At 26.8% G+C, this 18,309-nt stretch overlaps 1 protein-coding gene across 1 annotated transcript in view; it reads left to right on the top strand.

Moving 5' to 3' along the window:
• Positions 1-18,309, top strand: part of LOC132942536 (metabotropic glutamate receptor 2) — a 201,226-nt gene that overhangs the window by 164,494 nt on the left and 18,423 nt on the right. Inside the window, exon 13 of the mRNA XM_061011048.1 lies at positions 3,387-3,537. Within this exon, the coding sequence (XP_060867031.1) occupies positions 3,387-3,537 (151 nt within the window). The remainder of the gene's footprint in view (positions 1-3,386; positions 3,538-18,309) is intronic.

Below are 18,309 nucleotides of genomic sequence, written 5' to 3'. Positions count from 1 at the left end.
TGTCTTCAACTAAAATTCTCTCATCAAATATTGAAAACATGACACATTCTTCATTTAGGTACCATAAATGGTTACAAAATTTCTTTATAGCTATATTTGCAATTGACATGTTTATATTTTTATAAGATACCAATTTTCTTAAAAATAATATATCGTTTAAAGGAGCTTTAATAGGGTCCATACAGGTAAACCAATTCTGTGCGTAACACGTGATAACAAAACAACAAATATCTTTAAGGGCAGTTTCTTCTCTGTTATTTAATTGTACCTGTTGTCTGAACATGTACATTTTGAAACAATAAATCGCTTTCGCCATCCATCTGGCATAATGATAAGCACCAGGCTGACGAAATTTTATACCATTTAGAGGAGTACCTCCCAAGAAAATAATGATTAGCTCTAAAAATTCTCTATAATCATTACGCGGAAAATCTTCTTTGATTTTTTTTTCAGCAAAATCCAAAATATTCAATGCAATATCTCCCAATTTTTCATGAACATAACTATCTGTTAACCACGTGGAAAAGTTGTTTTTATTAATATTACTCCAGTTTTTTTGAAACTTTTTGAAAATGGGTACATCTGGCCCTGACATAACGCATAATTTTGTCTCGAGAAAAACACCTTGTAAAACAACTTCATACATATGGTGTCGGCAAGCAAGTAATAAAATATTTCTATTTAGTTTTTGTTCTAGCAGTACACAAGCACCGTTTAACCTCCCAGTATTTGAAGCCGTTGTATCTACTACAACGGCCTGTATTTTGTCTAATAATGCCCAGTCCTGTAAATTATCGTATACAGCAGACGAGATTTCTAATCCTGTACCACTAGAAAGCCCAGGAACTCCAAGTAGTTGCTCTAAACCTGGTGCTGTCGCAACAACTGGAAGACGGTCTACATTTGATTTGCCAGTTATATCTGGTAATATTTTTGAGTCCCAATGAATAACAACAAAATCTAAGTTTAAATCGAAAAATTTGGATTTAATTTTATAGTTACCCTCTTTTCTCAAATTTTCCCGAGATCTTTTAATTGAAGATCGACTGAGAACAAAATCATCAATACTTAGTGATACAGCTTCTATACAAGTTGTTATAATATGAATGGCGTCTCGGTCACTTATTTTACATTTATCTAAGGCGGAAGTTAGACGAGGTGTCATTAAATTCTTTCTCATTCTCTTACACTTTGATGGACCAGCGTAAGTTTCATTTTCAAAATTATCTATGTCCTGCATTTCTTCATCTGAACTTGTAGCAGAGTTTGTTCCTAAGAAAATAAAAATAATAATAAAAACATTGTTGTTAATTAATTATTAAATATTAAATATAAAAAAAAATATTATAATTAATATATTAAATATATTAAGTATGTATTAAATACTTTATTATATAAATTATAAATATTAATATCATAAAAGTACTACTTTATAAAAAACAATTTTACGTACCGGACTCAAATTCTTCGTAAGTTTCAACAACTATTTTTTCTCTTAATTTTGCTTCGTTTTGAACTCGAGCTTTTTTTCTTTTCTCTAAAGCATCTAGTTTTAGATCGAGACCCAACATACAACCCGGACGACCATGTTGTCTTTGTAGTGTTAAAAATTCTTTATCTTCATTAATTTTTATAATTGACATTGCATCCACGTGTGCAATATCAAACAAATCACTCAGCCCATGAATAAATTCTTGTTTTCTCTGTTTGTTTAACTCACTATTTCTACTTTTGTTTTTTTCAAGTGTTCTCCAGAATTCATATAACTTTTTCAATTTTTTTGAACAGTATGAACATATCAAGTCCAAGTTTTTATAGAATCATCATTATGTAACTTTTAACAAAATAAGAATATGCTGCAAGTTGATTTCGAAAATTATTTTTTTACCTCTATAAGGTTGGACCCTAATGCCTATACAATACGGTTTAGGACAAATGGACATGCATGTTTGAACGTGGGGACGATTGGATGTCAAAAAAATAATAATAATAAATCAATCAATAAAAATATCAGTAGTAAAAATTTGAAAATTAAAACACAATTTCAAAAAAAGTTCTTTATTATAATACACTCAATAGTGAATAGATCAGTATTAATATATTTAAAGAAAAATTAAAAATTAAATTAAATATTTTGGGTTATTCTACCTACTTAAAAATTATGTTTTAGTTCTGGTTATAAATAAATTATAAAATCAATGATAATGTTCAAAATACAACTATTACGGTATCGTATCGTATCGTACTTTCAAGTTTATGATTGAATATTGCGTAATACCGAATTTTATCATTGCTGGAATCAACCAAAACATTTGACTTCATTAATATGTATCATAACATTTTAATTAAAATTGTATTACAGTAAATATAAATAATATGAATAAGAATAATTGTTTTTGATATTGTATTTTAATTTTTGGCGTTTTATAATAAATTACTATTTTTGATATTAATTTTAGACGAAATATAGTATCTAAATATAAATAACTGTTTTTGATATTGTATTTTAAATATTAACGTTTACTACTTAGGTATATTTGTATTGATTGATTTATTAATATTTTCTTATTGAAGTCCAATTGTCTCCACGGCCAAACGGCTACGCTCATTTACGCTCGTATAAAACAAAACCTATAGGTAACAGAGCTACAGCATTTTATAATTTATAATATTATATGATAATAATGACATTAATATTTTAAACATATTAAATTATCAATTATAATTATTATTGAAATCCGGCAGTATTACAATGCCGTTCAATATACGTTTGTACATGGCTGACTGCTTAATTACAACGTATATAATATATTTCTGTTTGAACAAATTGAATAATAATAATTCTACTGTTCCCTACTTATACATAATATTATAAATTATACAAACATAATATTATATATATTGTGGCACGCATTGTATGATTGATATTCTCAGTGTGCATGTAATTTCAAAACAGATTTCGAAATCGGTATTCAAATTTTTTATAATGACAGCTCTATAATCGACGACACATGAATGATTTATTTGGTAAAACATTATACATTTTGAATATCAAAAAAAAATACAATAAAATCACAACAGCTTGTTTAAAAATCTTATAAATTGAATTATTTTTGATAAACTTGAAGTTTTTCCCAATTTCCAACAACTACAGTGTAATTTTAAAGATAAGTTATACAGTACCACAAATTTTCTTACACTTAGTTTTCTTTGTTTAATGAAAACGAAACAATAAACTAATAATTTAAGTTTGCGATAAAATCTGGACTGCTTATCAGTTAGTTTTCGAGATGACTACTATATTACCTATAGCTTTAGGCAAAACTTTCACATATTCTTAATGACTTTTTTAACCACACATAGAATTATTATTCGACTTGTTCTAGTTGTACATAATTTTGTGTCATCCGGAACGGAACGTGCGTCAAAGTATGATGCCAAATATGAAATTAACGGGCACGAAAACATTTACAACATCCAATACGAATGCATTTTGCAACAATTCAACAAGACGACGCAGCTCATTAGCTTATAAAGGTACTGACAATACTATATTATGTTAATTAAAAATACAAAACGAAAAATAATAAGTTATAACAATGGTGTATTTGGTTATTAATATATAAAAATCGATTTAGATCAGAAATATGTATCAAACAAAAACGAGTAAATATTATTTACCTAGGTAGTATTTCAATATTATTATTATTATTATTATTATTATTACACATTTCTTGAGTTAACAATAAAATATTATTATTTGAAGGTCTCGTTTTTGAAACAATTAAATAATTTATTAATACGTTTATAAAATTATAGTATGATTTTGTTTAAAATTTGAGAATTTCTCTAATCCATAATTCAAAAACACTACTCATTTTTTTTTTTAGGAAAATTAGAACAGACCAAAATTATCATAAGACGAAAAAATTAAAGTGTAATTTGAATATCTTTTATGGAAATGATGTTGAATGTGGTGTTCACTAAACGTTAGGCAAGTGCGTGTATTACAACGACAAACTTGCATTATAGTTTTACATAATTTCGAATGGTTTTTTCTATTGTATAAAAAATATGCCGCTGAACTATATTATAATAATAATATAACTGTATGAAAAACAAATTACTAGTTATGAGATGTTGGTACAATCTGAAACTACGTGCTTACCAGCCACTTATCGTTGTGTATTGTTCATCATTATGTGAAATGGTTCGAATAATGTAATTGCATTCAACAGTGAATGGTCGACCGCAAATGAGTTGGTCAGTACGAATTATGGCTCCAAACGTATGGCCAACCCGTGACCACGCGTAGCGAATGCATTTTAGTTGATGAGATTACCTATTCAGACCATTTGAAACAGCATCCATTCGTTCGTGTCGTTCCACATCTGTCGGTTTTCGTGTAACAACGCGTTAATAGTATACAATTTCAGCGAATATATAATAATATATCGTCGACTATACTGGTGCGGGGATATTGAAAACAAGACGGAGACAAATTTATTAGTATGAAATAATATTATATCGGTGTAATACGGGTCGGGCGTGTGTGCATTTTGATTATAAAACATGTATAGCGAATGTGTCGAATAAGGAGCAAAGTAATCACCGTAAAAAAACAAAAAATTTGACTTCGCCATACCTATTGCAGTTAAGCCATCATAAAATACCCCTAATGTCTGTAAACTTTAAATTAGTTTCCACGATTCAAATTAGTTTATAGCGACAGTTTGAGATGTTTATTCCTTGATAAAAAAAAAAAAAAAACAATGAAACATAATATTAGGTGGCTTTATAATGTAAGACTTTCATTTTCACATTTAGATAACAATGTTTTTTTGTTATTTAAAATTAAGTAAGTACCCATTCTGTTTTTATTGCATATACCTACACATAATAATTATGCAATAGATAAATTAATTTAATATCACACAAATCAACTAATAAAGTAATGACTCATTTGAAAAAAAATTACTTACATAAATGATAAATCATTGACAAAGAAGTCAAATGTCTAAGTAAAATGTTGTCTGAACTTTAAAAACATCGTAAACACATGTGATAATATTCTTCACTCATGACGAGAATACATAATATTATATTGTTTCATGGGTAGTTTTTTCCCCCCTAACTATACATTTTATTTAAGAATTTATGGTTGTAAATAATTCCATAAAACTTAAGTTTTTACTTTCTACCTATGTATTTGCTTTTAAAATAATATATTGTTATTTATAAAAAAAAAAAAGCATTTTTCCACATTAAACACATTTGTATAAACTTCGAAAAACGTAAAAAGAAAAAGAAAAAGATAAAATATAAAATGTAAACCGACGCAATGTTTTTGCATTTGATAAATATTACAAACGATACAATCTATACAACCTCTCTCTGTGTAGTGCTGATACGTTTAGTGACGGTGAAATAGTAGTACCGGAAAGGGAATTAAGACCGAGCCTAACGTAGGTACGGATAATAACTCAATCGTTGCGCATAATGACTTAATATTTGCAAACGGAAATATTGTGTACATAACATGTAAATACTTTATGTCTATGCGTATTTTGTTGTCGTAAACTTTGGTTGGCGTGACAAATCTGATATTTCTTTATTTAATTAGAGCTTAACGAATTATTTATACCCTACAGCACGCACAATATGTTCATCTGGCGGACAAAAACTTATGAAGGGCTTATTGTATCGGTGCATTGTTCAACCGTGTTATGGTTTTTTTTTTTTTTTTTAATGGTAATTTATTAATTAGTGAACAGAACGATACTGTTAAAACAATTATACTACCACCGACATTGGCCAAACGCCACTTGAGTTACGCACCATAACCATTTAGATATATTTTATCAGTCTACCATGCTGCACACTTGCCACTTGTTATTATTCGGATTGTAATTTTCAATTTTTTTTTTTCTACCTATATGCACAATGGAACGATGGTTTTTTTTAGCTTTGCATCATTGGTAAAACAATAAACGCGTACGTAAAAAGGACGGTAAAAAAAAACACTCACCGGTTTACAATGTAACAATTATTTTTTTTTTAATCACTATCAACGAGTGTCAAATAAAATTTGCAAAATATTATTGCGATTTATGAGTTAATTAAAATTTGGTCGTTTTTCCGTTTTGAGTCATGTTATTCATTGCGTTAAACGTCAAAATAAATAGCCTTTATTAAACAATGGTCCTAATGCATATTCAGTATCATCATGAAAAACCGGTATAGGTATGAAGCTATGAAGCTTCCTATAGTTTAAGACGTATACAACCATGCACTTTGCTACATATCCGATGTCCATATTTATCAACGCACGACCTGTATCATATTTCCCAAAATCATATATAGGTACTATAATATTATACAAACATAATAATTTAGCTACTCCATGTGAGTTTTATGATATATAGTAAATTGTTGTACTTTAACATATTTTTGATCATATTATAAATTATAATATAAATATTTTAAACATTATTATGTCTTAATACTTTGATTATCGAATCTACAATAATAACAGCGATATTATAAACTGGTATTGTATATAACTACTATAGTATTCAAAATATATTACTATACTGTGGTATACTATCCTAATACTATAAGGGATAACCCTTATTCTTGCTGGTCTGGTGACAGTGCAAGACTTCAAGTTACACATAAAAATATACAATTTAAATAAAATATCATGGTAAAAATAAGACGATTAATGTGTATGATGTAATATAATTACGTGAATATAATTTAAATATCTACTTGGACTGATAACTGATAAGTGGTGAATCAATTAGTCATACAATATAATTTTTTTTTCTACTTTCCCTATATACATATTCCCTTTTCGCTCACAACTATATAAACTCGGCCCCATAAATCCCTTGTCTTATAATATAATACCTAGCTAATAACTATAAATGTAGACAAATATTTTTTTGGTTAAAAAGTACCAAAATTGGTCACAGATGGTACTAACTTTTTTTTGTATATATACAGATTTTAATTCTGAACTTAAATTTATGATTCTGAGTGAAACGATGAATGTATTGATTTTACAATGATGTGTGTTTTTTTTTTTATTTTTTTTTTTATTTTTTTATTTTTGTGTCTGTGTACACGATAAGTAGTCGAAATAATGCTTCGATTTTCGACTTCAGTATCTTGTTCGATGGGAAAGTGAATATCGTTGGTGCATTGGGGAGGTCAAAATTTTAATTTCCCAGTAGTTTTCAAAAGCGATGTGAAAAACAAAAGAAAAATTAAGGAAAAACGGGAATTTTTACGCAAAATCGATTTTGGTTATTGGTGTAACTCTAAAACAAATGACCGTAGATGCATGAAATTTTCACTGGTTGTTTATATTTGCATTTTCTATACACAATACAATTTTGAAAATAATTTGACTTTTTTTGAACTGTTTACGGACATTGTCAGTTTTCAGTTTTTTTAAATTTTTTTTCTATAAATATCAATAAAATTTTATTTGTTGGGTAAAAAAGCTTGAAAATTTAATAGAAGGCTCCTAGGTTATTGTTTCAAAGGCAGATGAAAAAAATTAAAAATCCTTAGTCACAGTTTTTTTTTATACACGTTTAAAGTTCAAATCTTGAAAAAATACGGAAAAATCACGAAAATTTGCAAATTATTTTGAGTTAGAAATTCATAAAAAATTTTCTTTTTAAATCTAAGATTTTAAAATCTAATACAAGATTCCTCATAAGTTTGTCTAACTTTATCAAAAAAAAAATTTCTACAAGAAAGTCAAATTAAATTTTTATGAGCGTTTTAAATTCATATTTTTACAACATTAGATATTCACTCGATTTCTCATGTACCGATTTCCTTATTTTCTTGTAATTCAAAAACGAATAACTGTAGATACATGAAAATTTCACTGAATGTTTATATTAGCATTTCCTATACACCATACAATTTTGAAAATATTTTGACACTTTTTGAGCTGTTTACGGGCATTTTCAGTTTTCAATTTTTTTAGTTTTTTTTTCTATAAATATCAATAAAGTTTTATCTGTTGGGCCAAAAAGTGTAAAAATTTAATACAAGACTCCTGATATATTTTTACAATAGCAGTTGAAAAATATTGAAAATACATAGGCACAGTTTTTTTTTATAAGCATTTAAAGATCAAATTTGGACAGAATTTATCAAATTTATAATTTAATAATTATTTTGTAGTTAAAAATTTATAAAATGTTCAACTTTTATAGCTAAGGATTGAAAATTGAAAACAAGGCTCCACGTAAATAGGTTATTTATAAATTACTTTATTCACAATAATATCATCAAATATACTTGGTAATATCATAGGCTGACTGACCGTTTTCGCTCAGAATCGTTTTTCTTATACAATGATATTATATCATTGAATTCAAATTTAACACCATCCATTACAGTGACCCACTTGTAACCTACTGTACAGCAGAGCGACATCCACTTATCCACCTTTTTTTAATTGTATATTTCGTGGTTTATAATTAATTATATCATTATGAATTAAAACAAACGCAACAACTGTAGGCTTTAATCATATTACCATAAACTATAATATTAATTCAATTATTTTTATAACTACAATTTTTTGGTATCTTACATTTCTTTGAAATATTGCATATATAATTTTTTTTCTATTTCAAATGAGTATATTTTGTTCCTTATTTTAACTTCATTTAGAAAGTATAAACTAAATATGACATAAATATGACTTAATCAAACATTCTTTATGTTGTTGAACCGATCATAGAGGTCTGAAGAAGAGACTTTCTTTCGCATTGCTTAACTTAATGCAACCTAACTTTATGACTTCAAAATCGGCCATTGCTGTAATTAGAGTTCTGAATTATTTTCACAGTGATCGTTGATGATTTGCTTCTATTAAAACTGTACTTAATAATCAAAAGATGGGTATCTTTTTTGATTTATGAAAGTATGGTTGACTTAAAAGTATAAACTAATAAGACTGATAAGAGTATAATAATATTTATCTGGAATAAGGTTATTATAATATAACTCTTAAAATAAAGTGCTTCCCGTCACCTGATTATATAAACCTTTACTGCAATTTTTTCATTTATTTAGACGTTAGATAATGGTTATTAATTTCTTGGTAAATATAAAAAGAATTATTTATTGTATTAAACTATTAAAGTGTTATTTTATTTAACAGGGTATTATTTTATTGTTTAAAGTTGAATTAATCTAAACGATTTTACATTTTATTTAAAAGTAGTTATGTAGTACTATGCGCTTCAAGTGTACAGTATCATTTTGATTTTATAGCAAAATGGTGAGATCTACGGCATTGAGTACGAAACGTGTGTCCAGTTATTGGGCTAGTGATGAGCATATCAAGATCAAGCCTTTCATAGTGTTAGCCTTAGTCTTGTTCTTGTTCATACAAATTCAATGTTGGTATTGGTTTTGGTATTTTTATTGTATACTTAATCTTGGCTCACACATCAATATCTATGCCGATTTCAAAAGAATTAAATAATTATTCCGTATTAGCTAAATGGTGTACAACAGCTACTATATTATATTTATAATATTATTTCCAATTATTTCTTATGTAGCTTTCAATCATTTATAATTTCCTCGACGCTCGACAATAATCAAATATAATAATAATTTCTTATTCTAGTCGTTATAAATTAATTAATTTGACATAGTATACTAAATGTGGTTTTCTGTGAAAACAAATAAAAATTAAAAATAAGTAAGACTTCAATAGTCCTTTAGTGTTGGTCTTGATCTTTCTGCGAGATCAGAAAAAATTGTATGGTTGAGACAAGTTTTGCACATCAAAAGGTCCCCCCCCCCTCAGCTCTGCTAAAAAATGATGCATGTTATTAATAGCTATATTTACTAGAAATGGTTTTATGGTAAACTGAATTTCAATTAAAAGTAATAAGGTGGCTTGATGTGGCGTGGTGGTTTTATTCAGTCATGAAACGTGTTCTCACACACGTGTTCCAATCCAACCGTACCCCCTCCCCTACAAACAGCTAATGGCAATAGTTGCCTGGCTTAGATATCAATAAATTTAAAGAAAAAAAGGATAAGTACTTATTGTACAAGTTCAAATAAACAACTATTAATTTATATTAAAATCGAATTAAAATTTAAAATGATTATAAAATAGGTATCATAAAAATCATTGTTTTTATAGTCATTACAATATAACATAAATGCTATTTACTTATTTTATCTTACTACTGTATACTTACACACTTGAATAAATATAATGACTCAATGTATTCCATTTAATTATGTGCGATTGTAAAATACCAACGGATCCACTACAGTGGTGTAGCTAAATTGCCTACCCAAGACGCCGTGTGACATTATTTTATAGGTATTAAGATATGTATTATAAAAGTATAATTATTATAAAATATTATTATTACGCGTGTACTATCTACGTTCAATTTAAAGTGGTGGGTATAAAGGGGAAGACAAGAGCAGTTATCCCCCCTATATTGGACTAAGCTAGGTTTTTTTTAATTTAGCAATTATACTTTAGCCATTATTTTTATAAAAAAAAATAACGGAGAATTGGATAATATATGTTTAGAGATTATTTAGATTTGTTTTCTTAGTTTATAATAGTAATATTAAATATTACGTATGTTAATATATATATATATAATTTTATTGAATATTTATCGTGGCTATGAATTGTTAATCGAACATTATTAAATATTACAATATATTTTGGGTATAAAATGCAACTAACCAAATTGTTTAATCTCAATTCACCCTCTCCTTGGTGATCGATAATACCCACCCTTATCAATATATTACAATACAAGAAAATTTATATTTGTTCATAGGTATTTAATGGATATTATGAATATTATGACGAATTGTTTATACAGTGTTTGGGCTTATGCATAATAATAATATATTATTTCAATAAATAATTTTCTTGTTAGTTTCAAAGTACCGTTACGCCATATACGCTCCTCTATCACTATCGTTGTTCCATCTTCCATCGCTAATTATCTTAATAACGCTCCCATCTCATAATTTATGTAGGCTGCTATTGGGGCTAATTGGATTTTATTAGTTAGCCATGGATCTTGTTTTTATTTTTGTTCCATTTTCAATTATAATATTATGTTTTCTAATTTTCTTGCATCAGATATCTCATCTTTTTTTTATTTAACCATTATTGTGTCTCATCAAAATTTGATATATTCTGAGTTTGTGCCATTTAATAGATTAGTTAATAAATAATATGTAATAATAAAAATAAATAAATACTTATTCTAATAATTTAAACTATATTAACCATCATGAAAAAAACTATTTATCCCAATTATAATTTATGAGTTGTATTTAAATTTAATTTTACAATTTTACAATCTGTAATTGTATTTTTTGGCTTTGAAATGTTTTAATAAATGTATATGAAATTTAATTGATCCGTGAATCAAACTATGTGTAATGGGTAATTATACTTGTTTTATATATTATATACAGTTGATTGTCTTCTTGTACGGATAACATGCTAACACATATTCTTAAATATTTTTGGTAATACTATTTGTATAATAGGTTGCGTACAAAATAACGTTTAAAATTTAAATGTTTAATTTATAATACAGATTATTTATTTCGTCTTTTTAGTAAACCACTCGGCACTTGATAATTTATCGACATATTTGTTTTTAATAACCAAAAAGATGATTAAATTAATACAGCATAGATTATAATAGGTATATTCATTTGAAGCATAAATAGTTTTAATGTTAAAGAAAACGTTCAGTATATTTTAAAAATTATTTCATTGGTTGGATCTAAATTCCACAGTTTATGTAAGCTAAAATCATAATATTATTACATATGATTTTACGTCAGGTACTCTTGAATATAAAAAACGCTCTAAACTCATACTACAATATTCAATTATTAAACTATTTAAATAATTTATTTAAAACTTAGAACAAAATGATAATTATCATAGTTCTGGAAAATAGGTACATATTATAGTACATAGGTACCTACATTATATAATTATAGCTTTTATTATTAGATATTGACGCTTAGTACAATAATATAAATTATTCCTAAATTTGGTTAACAACATATTTTACATTTGGCAATATAATATAAACAATTATTATGTATTTTTGAATATTCAATTTTTTTTTTAAAAATATTTTGTCATAGATTCGTTTTAGAAGTATATAGTTGACATTTTAAATACGTTCGATAATAATATGTACTGTTATATAAAATAATTATGAAATCGATATTTTATCAGGATTGATTTCAAAAATAGTAGGTAATCATTCAATTTAATTTGGTCTGCTAGAAAAACTTTCAGTTCTAAAAAAATTGGTTTTTTTGTTTCGTGATTTGATCCTATAAAAGATATATCGACGTTGTTCACTCGGCTAAAGAACAATGCCATTACTCGTAGACTGCAGCGTATGGATCCATGTATGGGACGTAAGATACTTTGTGCACTGATAACGCCAAACATATTATTAGTGACCTACGCAGGTGACAAGGAACCATTTGGTCCACTGCGCCAGTGCAATAATTTCCATGTCAACATTGTAACCGATAACGCAGCAACCGAGTGGAAAACCACTTGGCGTAAAAGTTTTCCCCGCATGAGCCGTGCAACAGAGGCGACCCAATTACGTTAAACCCAAATCCCGGGGCAACTGGAAATGAATTGTAAGGGACAAGTAGGGGGCGCACACCGAGATCGCGTAACCCAAACGGCATGTTGTATAGTAATAAAAGGGGTTAAATAAAGGGGGAAAAAAGCAACGGATGTGTTCATTGTCTCATAAATAACCACAGATGTAATAAATTACTGAAGAAAAAACAAAACACTGAATTGATGGAATTGGAATTATTCAAAACGCTGAATGCGTAACTCGTGAGTGGTTTTTTTGTTCATACTCTAATAATTACACAATAGCCTCGATAAAAGATTTCTTATAGTTAATCAATTTTTACAATTAAAATCACAAACCTAGGTACATCCCTTGAATTATATTCAAAATTAAAAGTGCTATGTAAAAGCTACACTTATATTTTTACTTGGAAAAACTATTAATTTTCACATCATAATATTGCACGTTGCATGTTAATCATTTGAAAAGAAAAATAAATTTTACAGATTCAAATTGTGTATTTTATATTACGTGTGAAGTGATAACTGATATGGATAAACTGATTATTATTGTTTATTTTACGCCAATCGGAAATTTTACATAGCTGCTACAGGAATTTATTGGGTAATATAAATTAAAAAGAGAAAAAAACATAATGCTAAGTGTACATATTATAGATGAAATATTCTAAAAAGTAACATTTTAAAATATAAGAAGTGAACATGTTATACATATTAACATATTATATATACATATAATACTTATACATGTATTAAATTTTATTATAACACACTCTAGTTTAATGGATAAAGTTGTATTATTGGTAAAAAAAAAAAACATAAAATATTAAACACACTATAGGTATATACATTTTAAAATGGCTGCTTTAGCATAAAAATATCAAATTATGATAAAACAATGAAATTAAAATTAAGTTATTTAAGTTTAATAATAAAATTAATGTGTATGTATTTTATGCATCCCAATATTATATAGTATTTTATAACTACTTATAATACATAAATTTAACTTAAGAGTTTGTCATTGGATTTTATTGTGATAATTGTCATTGCTTTTTATTCACGAGGAATATTTTCCAATAGTACACAATATATTGGGTATATGGATACTCGATAGGGGATATGGTCTGAAATCTCAATGTATGAATTTACAACTAGAAAAGTTTCTTTTTAAACCCATAGATACAAATTATAATACAATATATTACTATTAACCATTTCAAAAAGATGATGTAAATTTCTAAAAACTGTAATATTTATTGTCCATCCACAGTCTAGTAGACATATTATATATATATATATAAATATATTTATAGTTAATAATACATTTTAACTAATCTCGTTTTTTATCCGGTTAAAAAATGAACGCAAAGCACAATGTAGCTTTATTATGGCATATTATTATAAATACAATTTTTTTTTAATTTTTAGACAGTTTTTCTTTTTGAAGTGACTGTCTGTTGGCTCACCTTTGTTCATACAAGTATTGAAGTATTGTACGTTACTACGTTAAATCCCAAAGTGAAGATAAGTTGGCGGGATTAAACAACGAATCTAAGCCCTTGTTCCATTGTGTTTGTATTATGACGTTTTCAAATCGTAAGTGTTCATAAAAAAGAATTATGTGTTAACATTTTCAAAAATGTTTAAACATAGTAAAATTAGAATATATAGTTTGAATAAGAATAACCATATACATAAATAATTAAATTTAATATATATAATTTATGGCTCTACCAAAATAAAAATTCCTGTAACTTTTTAACGATCTAGTTAGAACAATATAATTTGATTTATCTTGTTCTTCAAAACAACTCAAAATAATGTTCAAATGTTTCAACAATTAATTACGTATACAAATTAAAAAAAAAATAGATGAAAATGTTTTGCCCCTTGAATTATCATATTTTTATATTAAAATTAAATCGATCAAACTTCAATAATTTATTTAAAATGTGTTTTATTTTATAAATGGTTTATACTATAACGTTACATGAAAATCATTCTTGGAACTATAGTACTTATCAAAAAGTAAGATACTAAGAAAGTACGCCATTACTCAGCAAAATATTCGTTGTAATTGTATATTTTAATATTTTACCTAATGCTTATAGTGAAGAAAATAATATATATTAATTAATATTTACTAATTTATTGTATTTAGCATAGATTTCTCTCAAAGACTTACATATACAATTTGTTTTTATATTATTGGAAGTCATCAATATATTTACAAAGCTAAAATATTAATTACACATTTTAACATAGTTCTCGTAAAATATTATTGTTTGAAGCACATATAATTATGTATGTGTGACCTGTGTGAATAACATGCGCTCGAGGTGAACTGCAGGGCCAAAACGTGTAAGGATTAGTAGGTTTTCTCGGGAATGCGAATGAGGCAGCTGCTGCCTCCCTTGAAAATAATGTAAAATACGTAGTTAAAATTATTTTAATTATTAATCATATTTAGATTATGATTTAAATTAAAAATAAAGTATATGGAAGGGAACCTACCATGACCAATAGGATTTACGACGTTCCATAATCATGTCTTACTATGTTAGTATTGTTATAGAGAGCTCAATATCTATAATCACCTCTTTAAAAACAATAATAGCTGTAAGTGCGTATTGAAACAGTCCTGTGTCAGATCTTGAATGAAAATTAATGTTTTCTATACAGTATGACGGAGTATTGGGAGACTGGAGGATTCGTGACTATATGTCTAGAAGGGTACTAAGTTGTCACCTCTTCAATAATGTAGTTCTAGAAACGCTACAGAATTTTAGATACTAAGAATATTCTTCCACGTAGTTCACACGTCAAAGTAAATTCCTACTAAAACCATTAACTTAGTCCGTTGAACTAGTAATAATTGTATTTTTTTTTTTTTTTGGTGGGGGGGGGGGGGGTGGTAGATTTAATCTTTGCTATCGTCCTCTAAATTTGATTTTGAAGTGTGTGAGATATTCAATTTGAGTAATGACGTTACTTGTTCAAAAGTTGTAAGTTGGTGTGAAACTGTGGCAACGGACGTTTCGACACCCACGGCGTGAGATGTTATAAATCTGTGTAATTTTGTGACCTTTGTCAACTAAACCCGGTGTCATATCGTGTCGACTGGTAGAGTAGCAGTTGATTCTGAGTACGATGCTATATTTACTGATGTAATACGATAGGGAGAAACTATAATGATATTCAAAACTTATTATAACTCGAGTTCCTTGATATAAGTAATGATTTTATTATAATTATTAACACGAATTTTCGCTTTAGTAAAAAATAATTCATGCTGAATGAAATATGGTTTGGTTTTGTAATCGAGACTTACTATTAACATATTATACTGTTTGAAACTGAAATAATTAAAATTTTTAACAGAAATTTAAAAATATTGAAATGCATATTGTAAACCTACACAGTTTTCAACAGATATTATAAGTTCAAATTTAGCAAAGTAACGATTTTTTTAATTTCTAACAGATCAAAGGGACTTTTTCCCAAAAACGTATAAAATTATTACGTAGTATAATTTTCCATAATATAAAATCACATTTTCAAAACATGTTGAATAATGCTAAGCTATTTTACTGCAATCCTATATCCATACCATGCTAAGATACGTCGGTATTTATAAGTACCAATACGTTAATTTTAATAACAATAATATATGATATACCTACCTAATATTAAAATAATAATTTGTTTTTGGCCAAAATATGTTCAAAATAGTACCATATAACTATTATAACTACTAATAATCATATAAATTAATTATAATATATCCATTGACGCGTCTAGGGTTTGAACTCCCGGAAATTCACAAAGAGACCTAACATTATTCAATTCAAATTATTTTATCATAATTAATTGCATATTATTATTAGATTCAAATAAAATGATCTGTAAACAAACGCACATGTACCAACATTTTTTTTTTAAATTGTTTTTCTTAATTTTTGATTGATTAAAATAAAATTACAATTTAATTTGTTTTTTACTTATAATAACTATATGTATGATCGAAAAATAGAATATCTAATAATTAGATTATTGAACTATACCATTAATTAACACAGTGATTACCTAGGCAATAATAGCAAGTGGTTCTAGTGAGTTTTTCAATATTTCTGGACATTTACGAATATTCCTGAGAATTACAGCCTAGTAACGTTACTGAAAATTGCAAATTTTATAATCACATACAAATATCAAAAATATAATTTTACGAACAATTTTTTTTTTAGACATTTCAAGTTAAATTTTTACAAAATTAAAGATTTTATCTAAGAATAACTGTTTGAGTTATGTTATTGTAGTTCAAAGAAATATTATTTTTATCGGCTCGAAACTATATATAATAAAATTTTCAAAGTAATTAGATAAATGTTAAGCTATTTATACCACGAATCTATTCGCCCAGATATACGGTAGGTCGGTATTAACTTATAAGTCAATAACAGCTAGTAATAAATAATAATATATGAAATAATTATAATAATTAGCATAGCATAATATGATGCCCAATGAGATTTATTGATGGCTTCAATTAGTTAAACTTACCGTATTACTAATAGCAATATATATCTAAATATACAATAAAATATCGGATATCCTAAGAAATATAGACTGGCAGGTCGTCTTTGCTCAGAATCGTATTTTGCGTGCAATTATTTATCATTGAATTCATGTAATACACACGTTTCAGTAAATTAGACGGTAATTATAATTATTTCTGTCAATTATAATATTCGGAGTGCTTATAGTTATAATATAATAATATTAACTAATAACGTGATAAACATGTTGAAAATATTAAACCATACATCATAACTTAAGAAAAATAAGTTAGTTGTCTATGTAACAAAAACGAACAATCTATAGTTTAAATTAATAAATAATATGTTTTTATGGTGTTTAAAAATGTTTTGTCTAATGATGGGCGTTTCAGTGGTCGCCGGTCGGAACTAGGAGAAAATTATAATTAAACACGATCTTGTGTAGTATATGTTATGTAACAAATGTAATTTAAAACATTAAAAATAAAAACTGAACCAAACGTTCAATAAATATATAGATTGAAAATAATTTAAGATTTAATTTATATTGATCATTGCAATTTGCTTCCAGCACACAATATATTTTAGGTACCTTCGTAAAGTCGATTAAAGTTTATAAGTTGGAAATCGTAACTTCTAAGTATTCTTGTAGGTACCTATATTCGTGTTTTTATATTAGAATTTGTTTATCGCGAAAGAAACAACAAGGTAATAGAATCTTTAAATGATACAACATATTTGACTTATATTAAATGATATCAAGTTACAAATTGTATCACTTCCATTTAACGAAATGTGTTCTTGCCAACTACTAAACTATAATATTATGTATACATTCATAAAACAATGCATTAACATTATGCGCATTGCTTTTACAATTAATACGCTAACTATTATTGTACAGTTACCCCATATGTCCGAACACAATAGAATTACTAGAATAACATTCAGCTGCCTGACACGGTTTGTAATGACTTAAAAGTGGTGTTGTTTTTGTGTTATAAATATTTTGAAGTGTCAAAACAAAAGTATGGATAAAAAGCACGATTTAAGATAGTACTA

The sequence above is a fragment of the Metopolophium dirhodum genome, chromosome 4 (genome assembly GCF_019925205.1).
Source record: "Metopolophium dirhodum isolate CAU chromosome 4, ASM1992520v1, whole genome shotgun sequence".
NCBI lineage: Eukaryota > Metazoa > Arthropoda > Insecta > Hemiptera > Aphididae > Metopolophium > Metopolophium dirhodum.
The sequence above is the reverse complement of the archived record's forward strand: the minus strand, read 5'-3'. Positions and strand labels throughout refer to the sequence as shown.